The 19263-nt window shown below is 44.2% G+C and overlaps 1 protein-coding gene across 2 annotated transcripts in view; it reads right to left on the bottom strand.

Moving 5' to 3' along the window:
* Positions 1 to 1605: 1605 nt before the first annotated feature.
* LTA4H (leukotriene A4 hydrolase) overlaps positions 1606 to 19263 on the bottom strand; it is a 42332-nt gene continuing 24674 nt past the window's right edge. Inside the window, exons 12-19 of one of the 2 annotated variants that reach the window (XM_062203091.1) lie at positions 18113 to 18257; positions 16352 to 16455; positions 15404 to 15474; positions 11318 to 11372; positions 7022 to 7117; positions 5090 to 5172; positions 4325 to 4429; positions 1606 to 1884 (exon numbers count right to left, since the gene is read on the bottom strand). In XM_062203091.1, the coding sequence (XP_062059075.1) occupies positions 1767 to 1884; positions 4325 to 4429; positions 5090 to 5172; positions 7022 to 7117; positions 11318 to 11372; positions 15404 to 15474; positions 16352 to 16455; positions 18113 to 18257 (777 nt within the window). In that variant the 3' untranslated portion in view covers positions 1606 to 1766. Of the gene's footprint in view, positions 1885 to 4324; positions 4430 to 5089; positions 5173 to 7021; positions 7118 to 11317; positions 11373 to 15403; positions 15475 to 16351; positions 16456 to 18112; positions 18258 to 19263 lie in introns of those variants that run through there. The other variant, XM_062203092.1, reaches the window with a different exon arrangement.

The raw sequence follows: 19263 nt of genomic DNA, 5'->3' as shown, positions 1-19263 counted from the left end.
ACGCCACAGCGCCAGCCCCCCAACTCACTTTCAGTATCACTAAGCAGTAACTGAAAAACTTGCAACAGCTTCGAGCTGTCTCATAAGCTTGCAGTGCAGAAGCCTTAAAAATCATTATTTGTGGTGCATGGATTTGCTAAAATGCAATCTCTTCAAATGTGATTATAACTAGGGAGTTGAGCGGGACACTTTTGTCTAGTATTCCTGGTGAAAGACAAAGTGAGAGCGGAATCTGGGAAACAGAATCACAATGCAGTGTAGAGAAGTGTTCAAAAAGGATGCCACTGCCTGGGGGAGAGCAAGGGAGAACACATAGGGCTTCAGAAATAAGAGTAGAATTTGACCTTTCGATACCAGATATTCAGTCTTATGTATTTTAAGACTTTAGCCAGTGCATTAGCACTTGTGGGAGGGTATCTGATGGAAGACACACCCAGGCTTATAATCTAAGACACCATTCCTCATGGCTAGAACTTATTGGGTCAGGGGTGGACCCAACCTGAGTCAGACTCTCACTTATAGGAATTTTCAGTTGAGATAGTCTCGCTATGTGGCAAGAACTCTGCAACAGTGGAGCTAGAAAGTGGCCAAACTGTGTAAGATGCACTAGATAAGAAGAGACAAGAGACCGGGGAGCTCTGCAGACATGGTGGTGAGTACCCCCTGGCTGACCACAGGTCCTGATAACCTCTTCCTTCTCTGACTTCCGGTCATTTGGGCTGCTGTAACTGGCAATCAAAGGATCCTAATACAGCTGAGCCGTAGTTCCCACGCTGCGTGCCACTGTGCTGGAGGGGGCTACACTGCATTCACGGCATGTTTTGTTCTTCTTGTCTTTCATTTGGCCCACGAGGCTGTATTGTCGGTAGATGCTTTGATGTGCTGTAGGCTCCACATGGGTGAAGAACGTTTGCTGGCCGCTGAGATGAGGCTACCTGAGGTACTGATGGGAGTCAGCGATGTTCAGGGTGGCCCTCTGATCCCGACAGAGAGGAGTCTAGGACAAGTCCCCTGGAGCAGCAGGATGCACCCAGGAACAGGGAACAGAGAGCTCCCGCTAGTAGTTGCACGTTTTGGTAAGGAACATTGTCCTGTCTCTACCAAGTGAGTAGTGAACAAATGCAACCAAGGGTTCAGCTTTAAGGTTATTTAAAAATCAGAATTCAGGGCAGGCATTTGGCCTAGTGGTTAAGATGCCCGCTTTCCACATCTAAGTCTCTGGGTTCGATTTTTGGTTCTGGCTCCTGACTCCAGCTTCCTGCTAACATGGACCCTAGACTTGGGTAGTTGGGTTCCTGCCACCCACATGGGAGATGTGGACTGAATTCTCAACAATCTTAGCCCAGCCAAAGCCATTACAGGCATCTAGGGAGTGAACCAGCAGATGTGAGCTCTGTTTGTGTCTTTCTTTTTTTTTTTTTATAGCAAAACCCTCATCATGTTGATTTTTGATTTGCAACAGATTTGAATGAAAGAACTGAAATAGCATGTAAATAATGACATATGTTGTGATTGTACTTGGAGAAAACTAATATGAAGCTAATTTAAAATTTACTAAATCAAAAGATTAAGCTTTGCCAAAATCTATAAAGAACATGCCACCATAAAAAAAGGTAGTTCAGCTTTATTTTAGTAAATTCATGGACAAACAATAAAAAGCCAAACCTACAAAGACATTTTTGATTACAGTGTGAGCTGAAGTAATAGATTCCTTTATGACTTCAATCTTAAAAAGAGCAATCTCTGCCATCAGCAATGGGCAGGTCCTAATCCACTTTTAAATCTTTCCCCACCAGCATCGCAGTCACTGGGTGCATACTTGCTCTGTGCTCCTGGTAGGTACGGACAGCTTGATCGTGGGATTTGTCGAAGGCAGCAAGATCCCTGCAAAAATAGAAGAAAAAGAAAAGGGAAAGAGAAAGGAGGTGGAGGAGAAGCAGGGGAGGAGGAGGCAGGGGAGAACAAGAATCTAAGTCAGTGCCCGAGGTTAAATGAAAGGCAATGTTACAGAGAGCATGACTAAGCTCTGGGACTTGGCACTTGGAGAGGGAGACTGGCCACGATGTTGTAACGCAGAATTCAAAAAGGCTAGGAGAGTGGACCTGGAATGCTCTCATCACAAGGAAATGGTATTTGAGAGGATGGATAACCTAAACAGCCCAAGTTGATCGTTATACACGATAATCATGTACCCAAACGTCACTCTGCACCCCAGGAAGATGTTGTGCTCATGCACAATTATTATCTAGCAATCGAAAAAAATTAAATTGCCATTAAAAACCAAAAGAAAGGATGACAGCAGGGGTGGTAGCCAAAGATCACCCAAATAAGACACTAGTTTCAGCCGGCCAGAGGCTATGGCTCTGCTGAGGCCTCCTTCAATGCCACAGATACAGTACTGTTGGGGGCAGGGGCTATTACAGAGAAGGGCCAGAAGGCCAGGCTGGTAGCTATTTACCATGCAGCACGGCAAAAGTATTTTATTATTTGAGCAGTGTCCTCTCACCTATAAGCTACATCTCAGCTCTGCTTGAGAGAATATATCTTAAGGCTGCCTTTTTAAAAAATTACTTTTGGGGGCCAGTATTGTGGCATAATGGGTTAAGCCACTGCCTGTAATGCTAGCATCCCATATGGACTCTGGTTTGAGTCCAGGCAGTTCCTCTTCTGATCCAGCTCTCTGCTATGGCCTGGGAAAGCAGTGGGAGATGGCCCAAGTCCTTGGGTCTCTGCACCCAAGTGGGAGACTCAGATGAAGCTCCTGGCTTCAGAATGGCCCAGTCCTGGCCATTTGGGGAGTGAACTAGAAGATGGAATATCCCTCTCTGTTTCTGTTTCTCCCTTTGTCTCTCTGTAACTCTTTCTAATAAATAAAATAAATCTTAAAAAAAAAAGTTTTAAAAATTATTTTTTAAAGTGTATTTTTATTTTTATTTTTTTGACAGGCAGAGTGGACAGTGAGAGAGAGAGACAGAGAGAAAGGTCTTCCTTTTGCCATTGGTTCACCCTCCAATGGCCGCCGCGGCTGGCGCGCTGTGGCCAGTGCACTGCGCTGATCCAAAGCCAGGAGCCAGGTGCTTTTCCTGGTCTCCCATGAGGTGCAGGGCCCAAGCACTTGGGCCATCCTCCACTGCACTCCCTGGCCACAGCAGAGAGCTGGCCTGGAAGAGGGGCAACCGGGACAGAATCCGGCACCCCGACCGGGACTAGAACCCGGTGTTCTGGTGCCGCAAGGTGGAGGATTAGCCAATTGAGCCGTGGTGCCGGCTAAAGTGTATTTTTAAATTAAGACCTTGAGAACACAGAAATACTAAATTCATAAAAAGACTTTCTGAACACTTCAATTAAATCTTGAGTAAAAATACTGACCATAGTGAAATAATCATGTCACATTAAATAGAAAGGGCTCACTTTACAAAATGTGGGAGTGCTCATTATCAATACAACCACTACTTATAAATCTAAGAAATACTTAATTTTCCCACAAAGTATATATTCTTGTTTAAAACTGATTTCTTTTTTATTTTATTTATTTGAAAGGCAGAGTTAGAGAGGCAGAGTGGATTCGAACCAGCATCTATATGGGTTGCCAGCACTGTGCTGGCGGCTTAGCTTGCTGTGCCATGGCACCGGTCCCCTTAAAACCTATTTAAGTATATGTTATTCAATCTAAAACTATGGGTTTAAAATATTGAAATAATGTCAAGATAAAATGAAATATTTTACTTAAAAATTTTATGGCCATACCAAAAAATTTGGATTATACTAGTGAAGAAAGAGCAAACAGATTAATCATGAGTATTTATGTCTTGATTATATATTTTTTTGGAATTCAGACTAAACACACAGTCACAGAATTTCACTGCAAGGTTCTTCAGCTGTATCTTGTGCCAACATATGACTTCTCCCCTTCTATTATCTGTCAAGGAACTTACTTGGCAACATTTGAATCAAAAAGACTTTGCTTTATCTGCTCATTTCTCCTGGAATTTAATTTCAGATTCTTTTACTTCTCCATTCCTGCTTACCAATTAAGTTTTACTTGATTCAAGGAAAAAAATCCTCCCGTGTCTCTAAGACTGCCTGACTTACCTCCTCCTCATCTGTGTCTAACTCCACTTGGCCCATACAGCTAACCCATATATGATGCTGCTGAAAGAGCTAGTGAAGTTATCTCAAACTTTACATATAGAAAAGTATGAGTTCCTATTCTAACATTGTATCTATGAGCATCTAAAAATTATTTTAACAATAACAAAAACATTTAAGATTTTCCTGCCTGTTCCTTATGCAAATTCAAAATAGAGTTTGATTTGGTTCCTACTTGAATAAAGGTCGTGTAAACTTCATTCTTCCTTGTTCAGTCGCCATTTTTAGAGCCAAAGGAACTGCTTCCTCCCACTTCGATTGAATGCAGAGCCGTAACCATCTGAAAGGAGGATTTTTAGGGGACGTGGGGAAGACGGTGAGAAGGAACAGAAAATGGCACATTCGTCTGAAATATCACTTCTTAATGAGCGCAGTCGCATTGCAGTTACAGTGTGCACCACTCGATACTGTCTTTATTCTGAGAATCTCAAATCCTATGCATACAATTTAATAATTGGAGAAGAGAAGGAAGAAGTTTCTTCCAAAAGATGGTATGTTTTAAGAAGTTTGGATTGTGCAGGTGCTCATGTACCTTATACATACAATTTCTGGAGGAATTAAACTGGTTTAAGCCTCATACTACAAACTGAATTAAGGGAGATAATACATAACAGAGTCAAAGATTTCTAATGAATCCTATTTCAGAGTCAGTTTGGCTGGTTAGGGAAAAAAGCCTGTTTACCACTGAATCTTTCATTCTAATTTTTTTTTTTTTTTTAAGGCAAGATAAGTTAATACAAAGTCTAACAAAAAAGGCTAATGCTATCATCTTACAGATATTGCAACTACTTCTTAAATACCACCGCAATTATTGACAGAGATGCAGGGCACTTGCCAGAGATTGCTCAGGACCCGTGGGTGCTCATACTTTGCTTTCCCTTTCTCCACCTTTCAAACTCTTTTCTACTTTCTTCCACAGAGACAAGTTAAAATGATGTACCTGAATCGTATTTCAGAATTGTTAATGGCATTGAAGTTGTACACCTCTTGCATTCGCTTTATGTGCCCCAATGGAAGAGGTGCCTAAGAGCAAAATAAAGAAGCATGACGTATCATTTCAACAGGATTCCTTGGAAGAAAGGAGCTGGAGAGAAATTCCTATATATTTGATAATATAGAAATCAGTTAGAGAAAAGATACCAATGTACACTAAAAATGTAAATTTTGTGCAAACTTACTCTGAGTAAGGATTTTTACTGGGAGTAGAGGCATGATTGATTTTGTGCAGTGCTTCAGAGATGTAAAGGAGAATTACTCTCCCTGGACTTTTTAATATTTGTAAATATTACCTTTCATACCCTTTTCAAGTTCTTCCCTACTCCTTTATACATCTGAAATTTATTCCATTATTTCCTTAATTCTTCCCTTACTGAGTCCCCCCCGCTTTGTCCATTTCCTCTGGAATCTTTCAAATGATCTCTATGCCCACATAATAGCAGTTCTTCAACTTCTATACAGATATAAGCAAATGATCTTTTAGCATCTGATAAATAACATGGACCCTGTCCTTGGTGGGAAGTGGGGGTACATTTACCACATAAATGCAAATGTTTTCCTATAATTTCAGGGGTTCATAAACATCTTATGCCCACCTTAACCCACACACAAGGGATGTGGGTGGAGGAGAGAAAGAAGAGTTTGGCAGAGGTGCCAAGAGGCAGATGGTAACTCTCCCAAGGCCACGGCTGCCTTATGTCATACACGGCCCTCACTCTACACTCACGCACCATCTCTGCTCTCTCTCACTGCTAGGCCAACTCCAAATCATCTGGTCTATCAGCCCCCTTATGGACACACCCAAGTCCAAGTCCACCCTGGCAGGCCAACTGGTTAAGGTCAGCTCTGAAGCTCCCTGACTTTCCTGAGCCCTCCCTCCAAGATTTCTCTCTGGTCCTAGGCCACACAGCAGTGCCATAGACATCTAAGAGCCCAGGATGACCTCACGCCCCTAACATTGATTCTTGATCTGATGGTTGTCTCAAAATTTGATCCCACGTGCTTGCATCAATTCCACCGAAAACTCTGTTCCCCGTCATCTCCACTGCTCCCCGGGGCCTCAGACCAGAGTCCTCTTCGATGTCATACGTAAACGCCGCAGCTCCTTTCCATGTCATATGTTCTCACAGTTACCTGGATTTTAAACCTTAAAAGCTGCCGGGACTCCTTCCTGTTAACCCCCAAGGCCGGCCAGCCTGCCACAGCCCGCTCTGCTCTCCTCACGTGGGCCCTCTGGCTTCCTCATCCTGCAGCTCCCTCCTGCCCTCCTGCGAGTCCCCCAGTAGGCTTCACCGTGAGGCTGACTTCACGCCACCCGGTGGCTTAGCTTTCAGAATCCATCACTTCACCAAGTGGCTCTGCTCGTGTGTTTTTAAAATCCTTTCCTACTGTCCGGAAGAAAATCTAGAATTCTCAGCCTGGCATTCAAGACGCATGGCCCTCGAAGCTGCCCGGCTCCGCAGGGTTCTCCCCAGCACCACTGGGCGTGTCCCAGCCACAGCTGCTGCTCCCTGCGGGCTCTGCTCGGCTCCACAGCTCCAGGACGCCTTCCTGGATGACTCCGGGTGCGAGAGGATCTTTCTCCACTAATTCGGGATTTCCAAACGACCCCTAAGACATGTCTCCTTTTGCTAACTGTCTCGCATGTTCCCCTTCCTGCTGGGCTGTAAGCATTTGAAGACGGGGTGTATCCTTTCCTACGCATTTTAGATGCACGGCAGGCATTCAGGAGGTGTGTTGTTCAGTCACGGACTGCATTTTATAAATGACTTTCTCCATTCGTTTCCTCATTCATATTTTTTTCCTAAGATGGAGACAACGCGAACGCCACGCCCCTCTGTCCACTTTCCTCCCTAACGCTCTGGGTGGTGCTTACTCTCTGTAGCAGCTGCGCCAGAAACTCGTTCAGCTGATGAGAGGAGAGATCTTTGAGGTCTGCGGCGCTGAATGCACTCAAATCCTCTTCTTTGGCCTACAATAAAGAAATGTCACTGGTGACTCCCGCCTGGTACTGTTCGACACTGTTTACCACTTTCTCTGGCATAACGTTAAGAAAAAGGAAAATACGTGGGTATACAAAGATTCTGCAAAAGGAATTTAAGCCTGAGCTACGTGAGTCCTGAGATGATGACTTGGCCTAAGGTCTACATTTCTTACCAAAAACACTAGGGGTGGAGGGAACTTTTGACATTCTTTGTACCACTCAGGGCATAGAGATTTCCAAAGCAAATAAACATTACAGAAAGGGTGTCAACTGATTTTCAGATCAGTTAAAACGCATGGGCGAAGGTTGCCTATTTATTATGTCGCACTGGGGGATTGATAAAGCCACAAATTGGTTTCCTCCTTCCCCACGCATTCTATTTGCCCCCACTTAATCCTGCAAATAAATCATCCAAGAAGAGAAATGGGTCTGTATTTTTCAACTGAAGATTCACTGCCAAAAGCCTCTGAGGATATGATTAAGGAGTATCATATAAAGGTTATCAAACGAAGTCTTTTAAAATCTTTTAAAAGCAGTTTTAAATTCTTATAAACTAGATTTCCTTTTTAAATTTTGAAAGAAGCATAGGCTAGTGTTACAAAAGATTGAAAGGACAGAATGAAAAAATTTTTTGTGGCCTACTGCCAAGTCCTACCCCTCAATAACAAATAATAGTTCCTGGGGCCGGTGCCATGGCTCACTTGGTTAATCCTCCGTCTGTGGCGCCGGCATCCCATATGGGCGCCGGTTCTGTCCCAGTTGCTCCTCTTTTAGTCCAGCTCTCTGCTGTGGCCCAGGAGAGCAGTGGAGGATGGCCCAAGTGCCTGGGCCCCTGCACCCACATGGGAGACCAGGAGGAAGCACCTGGCTCCTGCCTTCAGATTGGTGCAGCGCCAGCCATAGCAGCCATTTGGGGAGTGAACCAACGGAAGGAAGACCTTTCTCTCTCTCTCTCTCTCTCTCTTTCTCTCCCTGTCTGTAACTCTACCTGTCAAATAATAATAAAAAAAGTTCCTGTATGTCCTTTCAGAAAATACAATGCACAAGTTTCCACTCCTTTTAAGTAGGCACTTCTCTTGCCTCTTCCTCCCTCTTTAGAATGTTCCTTAATATCAGAACTTACATTTTTGCAAGGGAAAAATCTTGCAAAAGCCTCTTCTTCAAAAAGCTTATAATCTCGGCAGAAAGGGAACACGAGAAAAGGAGATATATCTTCAGTATCATTTGGAAAACCTGAATTAGTGGAGAAAGATTCTCTTGCATTCTCTGCTCCAAGACATACAGATCTATACATTAATGAGGGATCTATTAATAGATGGTAACAACACTAAAAGCAAGAGACTAATAATCCAAAATTCAGGAGAGTGGTTATCTGGGTGGGGAGGCAAGGTAGGCAGGGAGGCGGATGAGCTGGGGAGGGGTGCTCTTGAGGGAGCAGGGTAAGGTTTTACTTCTTATGCTGGGGCGGGGTACCCAGATGCTATCTTACCGTTGATTTTTATGCCTTATAAATATTTCATATATATGTATTCTTCTGTATTCATTTTATATTTATGAATAACAATTGGAAAGTAGAGTACATAAGCAGCATACTCTTCTGACTGCAATGTTCTCCATCGGTTCCCAACACTGCTGGCTCCTATGGACACTGAACTACTTATAGTTATCCCCCCTACCTGCTGGGCCTGAAGGACCAAATGAGCAGAATTCAGTAGCAACTTTACCAGGCAAGCTGGAATACACTTTTCTTTTTAATTTAAAAAATTATTTTGTTTTATTTGACAGAGAGAGAGAGAGAAAATGCATTCCTGTCTCGTGGTTTACTTCCCAAATGCCCACAACATTCAGCAATTGGCCAGGCCAAAACTGGGAGCTCAGAACTCAGTGTAGGTGGGTGGTAGGAAGCCAATGACTTAAACCATCACTGCTGCCTGCCATGATGCACATTTGCAGGAACCCGGAACTGGGAGCAGATCTGGGACATGAGCAGGTACTCTGATGATGGGATGTGGGCATTCCAAGAGGTGTCTTAACCTAAATCTTTGCCCCTTACATTTTTCAAATTAAAACAGGACTCTAACACACCTGTTGTTAAGACCCCATTTCCCCATGACAGGTTTGTGAACCACACAAAACAAAGTTCAAGATACAGGTAAGAAGAGCAAAGTGTTAACTGTAGCAAGATGTGTATCAGATTTTCTTCTTGGATACATACAATCAAGTCTCCCTAAATTATTTAGAAAGAGCACCTAATTAACTACTCCTCCAGTCAGAACTTGAACTACTCCAGGCACAGAGTGGATAGCAGAGGTGCACACGTGCACAGCCTGTCTTCTGAGATGTGGCTACTCAGATTTTATCATTTCCTTCCTTCCAAAAGAATAAAACAAAATTTTAACCTTAAGTCTGAATGGTTAATAATGCTCCACCTTCGTTATGATGCTAACAGAGTCTCCAAAATGATGTTGATGGTTTTAATCTCAATCAGAGGATCTTTTCCTTTGGTTTCTGGCTCCATTTTCCTGATTTGCCTTTGCCCTGACTGGTTTGCCTTCCTCCTCTGGCTCTGAGTGTGTTCGCTTAGTACCCGGGGCTTTCCACTACCCTTCCTTATTCCCTATGTTTAATCAGTTTTCAAGTTCTTAATTAGTGATAAGATTAAACCTCAAAAATCTCTTTCAAGTCTATTACTGTTTCCTTCTGCACTGTTCTAATTCCAAACCAGCACATCTTCTTACCTGAACTCCTTTTGACACCCTCTTAGCTGGCCTTCTTACTAACGCTAACTTTTCCATTTTGATTGGCCCTATACACTATACACCCCCGATCAATGGCCCTAATACATAACTCTGGTCATTGCATTTGTAATTCAAAACCTTTAAGGAACCACTGCTGCCTACAGATTGCTAAATTCCATAGCCTGATGATCAAGATCTGCCCAGACAGGGAGTTACTTTGTCGTTCCACTGTGTTTTCCCAATACTAATTTGTGTATGCATCCAACAGCAAATACGTGTGGATGGCCTTGGGAATACAGAGATGCATAAAAACAACTTGGGCTCTCACGCAACTCACAGTCCAGTGGGAGAAACAGGGAAGTAAACAAATACCATGAAAGCTTTCATAAATGCACTCCCCTGAAAACAAACTCCTCAGGTTAACCAACACTCCCACTCCTCTTGCGACATGGACCCCCATGGACCGCCATGGACCAACATGGACCGCCATGGACCTGGTGTCAAGGGCCTGACGAACACTTGGAGCCCAAGATTCTAAAGGGAACTCTAGGCCGGCGCCGCTGCTCACTAGGCTAATCCTCCCCCTGCGGCGCCAGCACCCCGGGTTCTAGTCCCGGTCGGGGCGCCGGATTCTGTCCCGGTTGCCCCTCTTCCAGGCCAGCTCTCTGCTGTGGCCCGGAAAGGCAGTGGAGGATGGCCCAGGTCCCTGGGCCCTGCGCTTGCATGGGAGACCAGGAGGAAGCACCTGGATCCTGGCTTTGGATCGGCTGCAACGCGCTGGCCGAAGCAGCCACTTGGGGGGGTGAACCAATGGAAAAAGGAAGACCTTTCTCTCTGTCTCTCTGACTGTCTAACTCTGCCTGTCAAAAAAAAAAAGGTGGGGGGGACTCTAAATGTGTTAAGACAATAGAGAGAAAATTACTCCTAAATTCTCCATTGTTTTCTACTAAGGAATTCCCTCACTCCAGTTCCTCTAAGGGTTATGTTTTGGTGTCAACACAAAAGGCTCCTCCTTAAGAAATTTCGCAGGAGGGGATAAAGCTACCGACAGCAGAAATGCCTCAATTCCTCCCATCGCGAACAGCTGGCCTTAGTGGCCACCCAAGACCAGTTTAGATTCACCTGGTATGGGTAATTGCTATTTTGAAATATGTTAGAAGTGATTTAGGAGGAAAAGAAAGGTAAGATGAAAATACTTCTGCAGACTTTTTTATGAATTGAAAAGCACCAACAAAAATCTTAACAAATGCTGCCAACATTTTTTTTTCCTCCACAGACCTTAATTTTATTCACTCAGAGAGGACATAATATCACCTTGGAGAAACAGGGTTTTGACACAGCCTTTCCACATATAACTGTTCATGCGTGGAAGCACCCATCCCCAGCCTCCCTCCAAAAGAAAATTATTTGTACAATTCACAGAGCAGGCAAAAGTCATATTACTACTCACTGCAATCCATCTTTGACTTAGGGCAATGCAAGCATTTGTCAGAGTCATGTCATAGCTGCAAAGATGAAAACATGAAAGATGGCTTTATAAAAAGGCACATGCGTCTGCATAAATGCACTTCTGAAGTTTCAGGACACACTTCACATTTCCAAGTTCCTTTTAAAGAAAGCTAAGAACTCTGAAGTGATGAAAACTGAAAATCCTCACCAGACTTACATGTTACTAGCCTCATCTAAGGAGGTACAAATCCACATGGACACCACATTAATGAGACACTGAGTATCCTCAGACAGAAGGCAAAAGACTTGCAGGAGTGGGACGAGTTAAGGCAGCCAATTGGTCCTTACTGTGTGCAGGAATGGTTCCCGACTGCCAGGATGCAAAGTCCTTGCTCTCCTGGATCTCACTTTCTCTTGTTCTACTCACCTAACACCTGTGAGCACCTGCTGCTACCGAACAGACACTGTTCTACACATCAGACCCCTGAGAGAGCCTGAAGCCACGGTGTGATGATTTCATTCCCTTCTTTTCGGAAGAAAGTGGACATACACACTGTGATCATTAAACAAAGCAGGTTACGCCAATATCTGTGTGTTCTCGACTTAGAAAATAAGTCCCACATTTTGCAGTGATGAAAAAGAACATGTACACTTCTTGCAAAACATCTTGCTTTGCCCATAAATCATGCTTGCTTGCTGTGAAATGTTTGTATTACAGAATGGAGAGGTGTCTGCCCTTGGGGCTTGAATAAGTTTTGAGTTGTGGCTGGGACTCCCTGTTTGTCCCTTACTGGAGATATCAAAGGGGTTAAGGCAGCTACCTTCTTTGAAGAAGCTGCAGGGTAATCTTCTTAAGACATGGACTGGGAGCCGCAGGCAAGCCACTGCATTTGCCCTCAAGGAGAGAGGCCAGAGGTCCTGAGCGGCTCAGGCAGGAAATCATCTTACTTAGCACTGATTTCTTTCAGGACAGCAGGCCAGTGGAAAACCTTTGGCTGGTCTGTTTCTTAGCATCCAGAAACTTCCTTCTTGGTATAACTAAAACAAGTTGGGAACTAGCCCAGGGAAAGGAAACAGCCCCACCTTAGGGCAAGGCCCTAGGAAAAGTGAGCAAAACCTGAAATAAATCTTGCTACCTTGCTCTCCAGGTGCTTACAGTGTAGTGAAGGGAAACATGTTCATAACCTCACAAACAAATGTAAAGTTATAATCAAGCAAACTGCTAGGGAGAGGCAAACCACAGCACCAAGCTCTTGAGCGGGACACCTGACCTGGTCACACAGCTCAAGAGCTGCTTCCCCGGGAAAATGGTTCCTGAGCTGAGCTTGGGATTCACTGGGCGGTCCCCAGGTGGAGGGACCGGCACATTCAGGTGCTCTGTTCTGTTGAGAGTCCCCAAAATGGCCAGGCTGACTGAAATAAGGGGAGCTAGACCGTCAGCAGCCTTGAAGTCTCAGTTAAAAGGTTCTGCCTTAGCCTGACAGCTCTGGGAAGCGGGTGAAGCCACACTCCATGCTCGTTTTCAAAAGTGGCCTCTAGAGTGACTGTGGACAGTGGTTGTGAGGGGCCGTAGTGGACACAAGTGCACACTTTAGCAATCTTCTAGGAGGAAGCAATGATATCAGATTAACCTTGAGTGTCGATGGTGAGAACGTGGAGACATGGACAGACATGAGGCATATTTAAATGCACACAGAAGATGAGAGCACTGTACAAACCAGGCCGACATGGACACCAACAGCCTGGGCTGCAGGAGATCAAAGTATTTTCTGTGCCTTGGAGATGTCTAAGATGTTGTCTCTTTACAGGATCCCTGGACACATGAATGACTCCGGGGCTCCTCCACCTTTTGGTATAAAACGAACCAAGTCCAGAAAGGATCCCCTAGCAGTGTGACGTCAAAGGTATGCCTTTGAAGAACTCACTTTTCATTCAGATTTCCTTAGCTCCAAAGCAAGGGCCAAAGGCTTGTTCTCCCTTCTCCTCCTCCAGCTGTCTTCTGCTCTACCCCAGACACTGAAGTTAGTCCTGGAGAACACTCACCTCAAAGCGGGGCTTTTTTCTCAGGCACCACGCGGCTGGTCGCTCTACCACTTTTCAGTTAATTCTTCCCACAGCTTCCTTAACAGCGAACTAACTGCTGAAAGCTCCTTTTGACTTTTAGCTTATTTTGCTCCTATCTTTCCTCTGTCCGGCTCTCAGATAGAGATCCACAAAGGTTCTGGAGTTTACTTCTTGTGCTACTCTTTGTAATTAATCCAAATCCACAGTCATGCCAATGAATTGTGTCCTTGCTCGTAGCACTTAATAGGAATTTTTATTAAAATGCTTCCATTATATTATAATTATTATGGGTTGAGCACCCCTAATCTGGAAAATCTAAGTAAAACTTTTTAAAAAAGATTTATTTATTTGAATGGCATAGTTATACACAGGGACACGGAGAGATAGAGACAGAGAGAGACCTCTCATCCAATGGTTCACTCCCCCAAGTGGAGATGGGCTGGTCTGAAGCCAGGAGCTTCATCCGGGTCTCCCAAGTGGGCTTAGGGGCCCAAGCACCTAGGCCATCTTCTGCTGCTTTCCCAGGCACATTAGCAGGGAGCTGGATCAGAAGTGGAGCAGCTGGGATTCAAACCGGCACCCATATGGATGCTGGTGTCAGAGGCAACAGCTTTACCCACTAGGCCACAACACTGGCCCCTAAGTGAACTTTTTGAAGGCCGACACAATACTCAAAAACTTTAGAGCATTTTCAATTTCAGATTTTTCAGATGAGAAAGCTCAATGAGTCAAGTCTATGCCAATATTCCAATTCTGAAAACCTGAAGTCTCAAGTGTTTAGAATAGGGATGTTCAACCTGCACTGGCTACATCCATATTCGCCATTCATCTGAACAGTGCCTGCCACTCAATCAGCGTGTGCGAGACTGAAAGGGACCTTTAACCACTACATCTCTGCTCACTCTATTTCCTTTTTGCTCACCAGGGTCAATCAGCTCTTGAGTTTCTACCCCCAAGATCTCTCCCCTTTCAGTTACTCCTTTCTTTTCTCACTTCTCTGGGATTACTTTGGGCCCTAATCACCTCCGCTAAAATTGTCCTAAGATTTAATCTAATAATGTATACCATGGTATGTCTAAAATTATGAGTTGCTAGACAAAATGATAAACTATAATTTTGGTTATGTTGTCTAGATGTTAAAAAGTTTATTGCTAATTTGTGCTACCTTCCTACTTCCAAAGCAGAATCTGACACAGTTCTATTGCCATCGGCCCACTGGCTTCTATTCTCCAGTTTCTTTCCAGAGTCTCTGATACCAGGACTGCCTGGTTAATTGGGATCTCTGATCACATCTCTTGCATATTCACAACTCCCAGTAACTTTCCAATGAAACCCTTCCCAGTCCTGCTGTTCAAAGTGCTTTAACAAACACCACTGTGACTCATCTATCTTATCTGCAGAAGATACTGCATATTATGCCAGAGTGGCTGGCAGGCAATTTCAGGGAGCCCAAGGAAAGGCAACAAACAAGAAGCCGGAATACACAGTAGGCAGCTCCCTCACAAGACTCATGGAAGATCGGGGTGCAGGTCCCCAGTCCCAGCAGAGCGCTCAGCTGAAGGGGGCTAAGTTGGGGCTAAGACTGGCATGGTTTCATTCTCAACTCTTGATATCACTAGCTTTGCAACCTTGGGCAAGTCACTTCATCTAACGAAACCTAAGCTGCCCCCTCTGGAAAGGGGGATGGTACTGTGGCGTAAGAACATGATACTTCCATCATGAAATGTTATCCTTCTAATTACAGAAGTTCGGAGGAAAGGCCAGCAGCTTATTCCCTAAATCTTTTAGCATCAGTGTGCAAAAAGGAGACACTCAACAATTATTTGCAACAAATCAAACTAATTTAGATTTGTAAGTCATGGATATTATTATTTTGGTCTCAGGGCTAAGGTCCAAATCCCTATGACCTTTGCCCTCACCACTGACCAGGAGAGCTTAGGGAAGGCATAAAAGCCCTAAGACATTCTGAGGAGCTCTGAGAAAGAGCAGAATGAGAGGGAAAGCACAGGCAGGAAGTACTTACTTGGGTTTTGCAGGAGGCAGTCCCGGAGAGTAGAGCCAGGCATTCCAGTCCACTTGATTGAGTATATCAACCTGTGAACAGTGAGAAAACCAGTTTGCTCCAGAATAATCTTTTCTCTTAAAATCTGAAACAAACTTTTAAGTCCTCAGTTGTATAATTTTGTCTATTCTGTCACATCAAGATAATTGCCAAGTCTCTTTTCCTTTTTAATATTTTAATTGGTACACTTATGGGATATAATAAGCTGCTCTGATATACACATCATATAATGTGAAATGATTATATCACCTCAGCTAGATCCATTTTCTAAAACATTTATAGGCCGGCGCCGTGGCTTAACAGGCTAATCCTCTGCCTTGCAGCGCCGGCACACCGGGTTCTAGTCCCGGTTGGGGTGCCGGATTCTGTCCCGGTTGCCCCTCTTCCAGGCCAGCTCTCTGCTGTGGCCCGGGAAGGCAGTAGAGGATGGCCCAAGTGCTTGGGCCCTGCACCCGCATGGGAGACCAGGAGAAGCACCTGGCTCCTGGCTTCGGATCAGCACGATGAGCTGGCCACAGCGGCCATTGGAGGGTGAACCAACGGCAAAAAGGAAGACCTTTCTCTCTGTCACTCTCTCTCTCACTATCCACTCTACCTGTCCAAAAAAAATAAATAAATAAAAAATAAAACATTTATATTCATGGGTCATCTTCTGTTAAAAATGAAATACACAGAAAAAAAAAATAAGATTTGGAACCCTACAACTTTTTGGTTCTTTCTGAAATAGAAAAATTCCACACATTAGTTCATGTTATTGAGATCACATTTTTAACAGGAAAAATGGTAGTACAAGGTGAGTCTTAAAAAAAAATCCTGAACCAATACTATTACTAATTCAAATTAACCTAACCAATAGTATAAATAAGGAACCTTTGAGCATGACAGATAAGAAAGCTTTTAAAATCCAACCTTATCTTTAAAGTGGGAATACAGGAAGTCCTTCCAGTCATCAGTGGTTATACTCTTGTAGGAAAACTTTTCAACATAGGCCTTTAAGAATCCTAGGAAAACCTCTGAAAACAAAAGCAGAAAGACAGATGTAGGGGAGGGGAGGCCTTGAAGTCCACCAGCAAAGGAGAACAAGTGGATGGCTCTCACCAGGGGCAGGCAGCATGATCTCGGCCTACCTATATAGGGAAACACAATTACGGCACAGAAAATCGGAGAGCAATTCACATGTACTTACACCCAACTGTGGGTAGGTTGAAATACTGAGTAAAACAAACCCAAGGAGTGGAATAGGCATTTGACCTAGGAGTTAAGAAGCCCAAGGGGCTGGCGTTGTGGCATATCGGGTAAAGCCACCGCCAGTGCCAGCCTAAGTCCCAGCTGCTCCACTTCCGATCCAGCTCTCTGCTATGGCCTGGGAAAGCAGTAGAAGATGGTCCAAGTCTTGGGTCCCTGCAGGAAGATGAGACAGGAAGAGGTTCCTGGCTCCTGATTGGCATAGCTCCAGCCATTACGGCCATCTGGGGAGTGATCCATTGGATGGAAGACCAATCTCACTCGCACTCTCTCTCTCTCTCTCTCTCTCTGGAGTGAATCATTGGATGGAAGACCAATATCTCTCTCTCTCTGCCTCTACCTCTCTATACTCTGTAACTCTGCCCTTCAAATCAAATAAATAAATACATCTAAAAAAAAAAAAAACCCATTTCCCACATTGTTGCGCCTGAGCTCAAGTTCTAGTTTCACCCCTGATCCTAGCTTCCACCAACTGTATACTGGGCAGGTGGCAGGTGATGGCTCAAACAACTGGGTCTCTGTCACCCACATGGAAGGCCTGGATTGAGTTCTTGGCACCCAGCTTTGGAGGCCTGGCCCAGCCTGGCCCAGCCATTGCAGACATTTGGACAGCCAGCACATGAGAGCTCTTTTGTGTATCTTTCTGCTCCTCAAATAAACAAAAATTTAAGCAATAATGGCAAATACTTAGTATAGAAGACCCCTGGATCCAAGGATGTACATGTTCCAGGACCAGCAGTGGATGCCTGAAGCTGTGGACTGCACTGACTTCTTTGTTTTTTTCCTATACATACATACTCATGATAAGGCTTAATCTACAAATCAGGCATAGTAAAAGATGAACAATAATTAATAATAAAATAAAACTATAACAATATCCCATATAAAAGTTATGTGATCATGTAGTTTCTCAGCTTAGCTCTGCAGCCAAGCTGCTTATCAGATCAATGTTGTGGTACTGCAGTGCTTGGTTCAAGTGACCAATATGTCACCAATAATGGCTCTCAATGCAAAAGCAGTGGTGCTGGTACTGTGGACATGCCAAAGAGAAGCTGTGAAGTGCTTCCCTTAAAAAGAAAAAACTGCTACTTGTGGTCATCCCTGGGGAGTGGAGAACTGGGGACTCTCACTTGTCTCACTTATATTTTTGTACTACTTTTCAATTGAGGCCATACTATTATTTTAATTTTTAAACTACTAAAGAGATCTCTTTTTTAAAAGTCAAGCAGCATAATTTAGAATTTCTGGGTCATTTTGCAATTTTAAGTAGAAAAGCAACGTGAGACATTGACATAGATTTCCCCAGCAGCTACATACAGAAGGAACTGGAAGTATGACATGAAGCAAAGTTAACAGTTTACAATTCTCCCTTACTTTTTGACACTGCCCTCAGAAAAGAGAAATCGGAAAAGGCCAACTACTTACCTGGTCCTCCAAGAAGTTGTTCAAGGTGAAAGAGTAAAGCAAAGCCCTTCTCATAGGGAACCGAAGAATACGCTACATCAGGGTCCACGTCTGTCAGATCAACCACGAGCTTGGTGAAAGGATGTGTCTCCCCAAAAGTCTTTATCTGCAAGACACGGAGTAAGATGGGAGCCCATCTGTGAAGGCTGCTACACTGCACTGCCACGCAGTGGTGCGCCTTTCAGGAAATCCAGAACTCACACAAACGCGGGGAATGGAAATAGTAGGGTATGTTGGCATACACTTCCGGAAATCTATTAAGAGAATGGCCATGTATGTCATGTTCCCTGATACTTCTTGTCTAATAACAACCTTTATTCTTATAAAAATGACTAGGAAAGTGATTCAATGCCTAGTCAGCAAATTTGGCTTTCAGGAAGCACTTAAAAATGACACAGACACAGGGAGGGCATTTGGCTTGATGATTAGGATGCCAGTTGGCACATCTGTGTCCCATTTCGGAGCACCTTGCACAATACCGGCCCTGGCTCCTGGCTTCAATTTCCTCTAACGTGCATCCTGGGAGCAGCAGTGATGACTCAAGTGGGTGGGCTCCTGCCACCCATGTGAAAGACCTGTAATAAGTTCCCAATTCCTGGTTTCAGCCTTGGCCCAGCTCCAGCCATTGCAGGCATCTGGGAAGTGGGTTGGTGGATGGGAGCTCACTCTCTGCCTCTCAAATGAATAAATATAATGTTTCATTACTCTGTTTGAGGAAAGCAACCTTGAAGTCAAATGCTGATACTGCCAACAAATTTCCACTGAGTACATCTGCAATATTCACCCAACTTACGTGATGTTAGAAAAATGGTTTGCTGCTTGTTTAGGGTTCATGGTTTCTATAATCTCTCTGAACTTTCTCTTGAAGAGATCAGAGTATGCCACCCCAAAATAGCCATTATTGCTTGAAGATTACTTTGGGTGAAAGGCAATTGAAACTCCACAAGTGGAGGAAGAGTTGCAGCAGTGTAGAAGGACGATGTGGCTTGTCCTTCGAAGATGGTGCCCCCTTTACCAGGGAGAGAAGCTTCTCCTGGCCTCTTTGAAGACAGATGACCAACAGCAATACCAGCACGCAGAGACAGAACCTCGATAAAATACTCCTGCCTTCC

The sequence above is a fragment of the Lepus europaeus genome, chromosome 10 (assembly GCF_033115175.1).
Source record: "Lepus europaeus isolate LE1 chromosome 10, mLepTim1.pri, whole genome shotgun sequence".
NCBI classification, from domain to species: domain Eukaryota; kingdom Metazoa; phylum Chordata; class Mammalia; order Lagomorpha; family Leporidae; genus Lepus; species Lepus europaeus.
The sequence above is the reverse complement of the archived record's forward strand: the minus strand, read 5'-3'. Positions and strand labels throughout refer to the sequence as shown.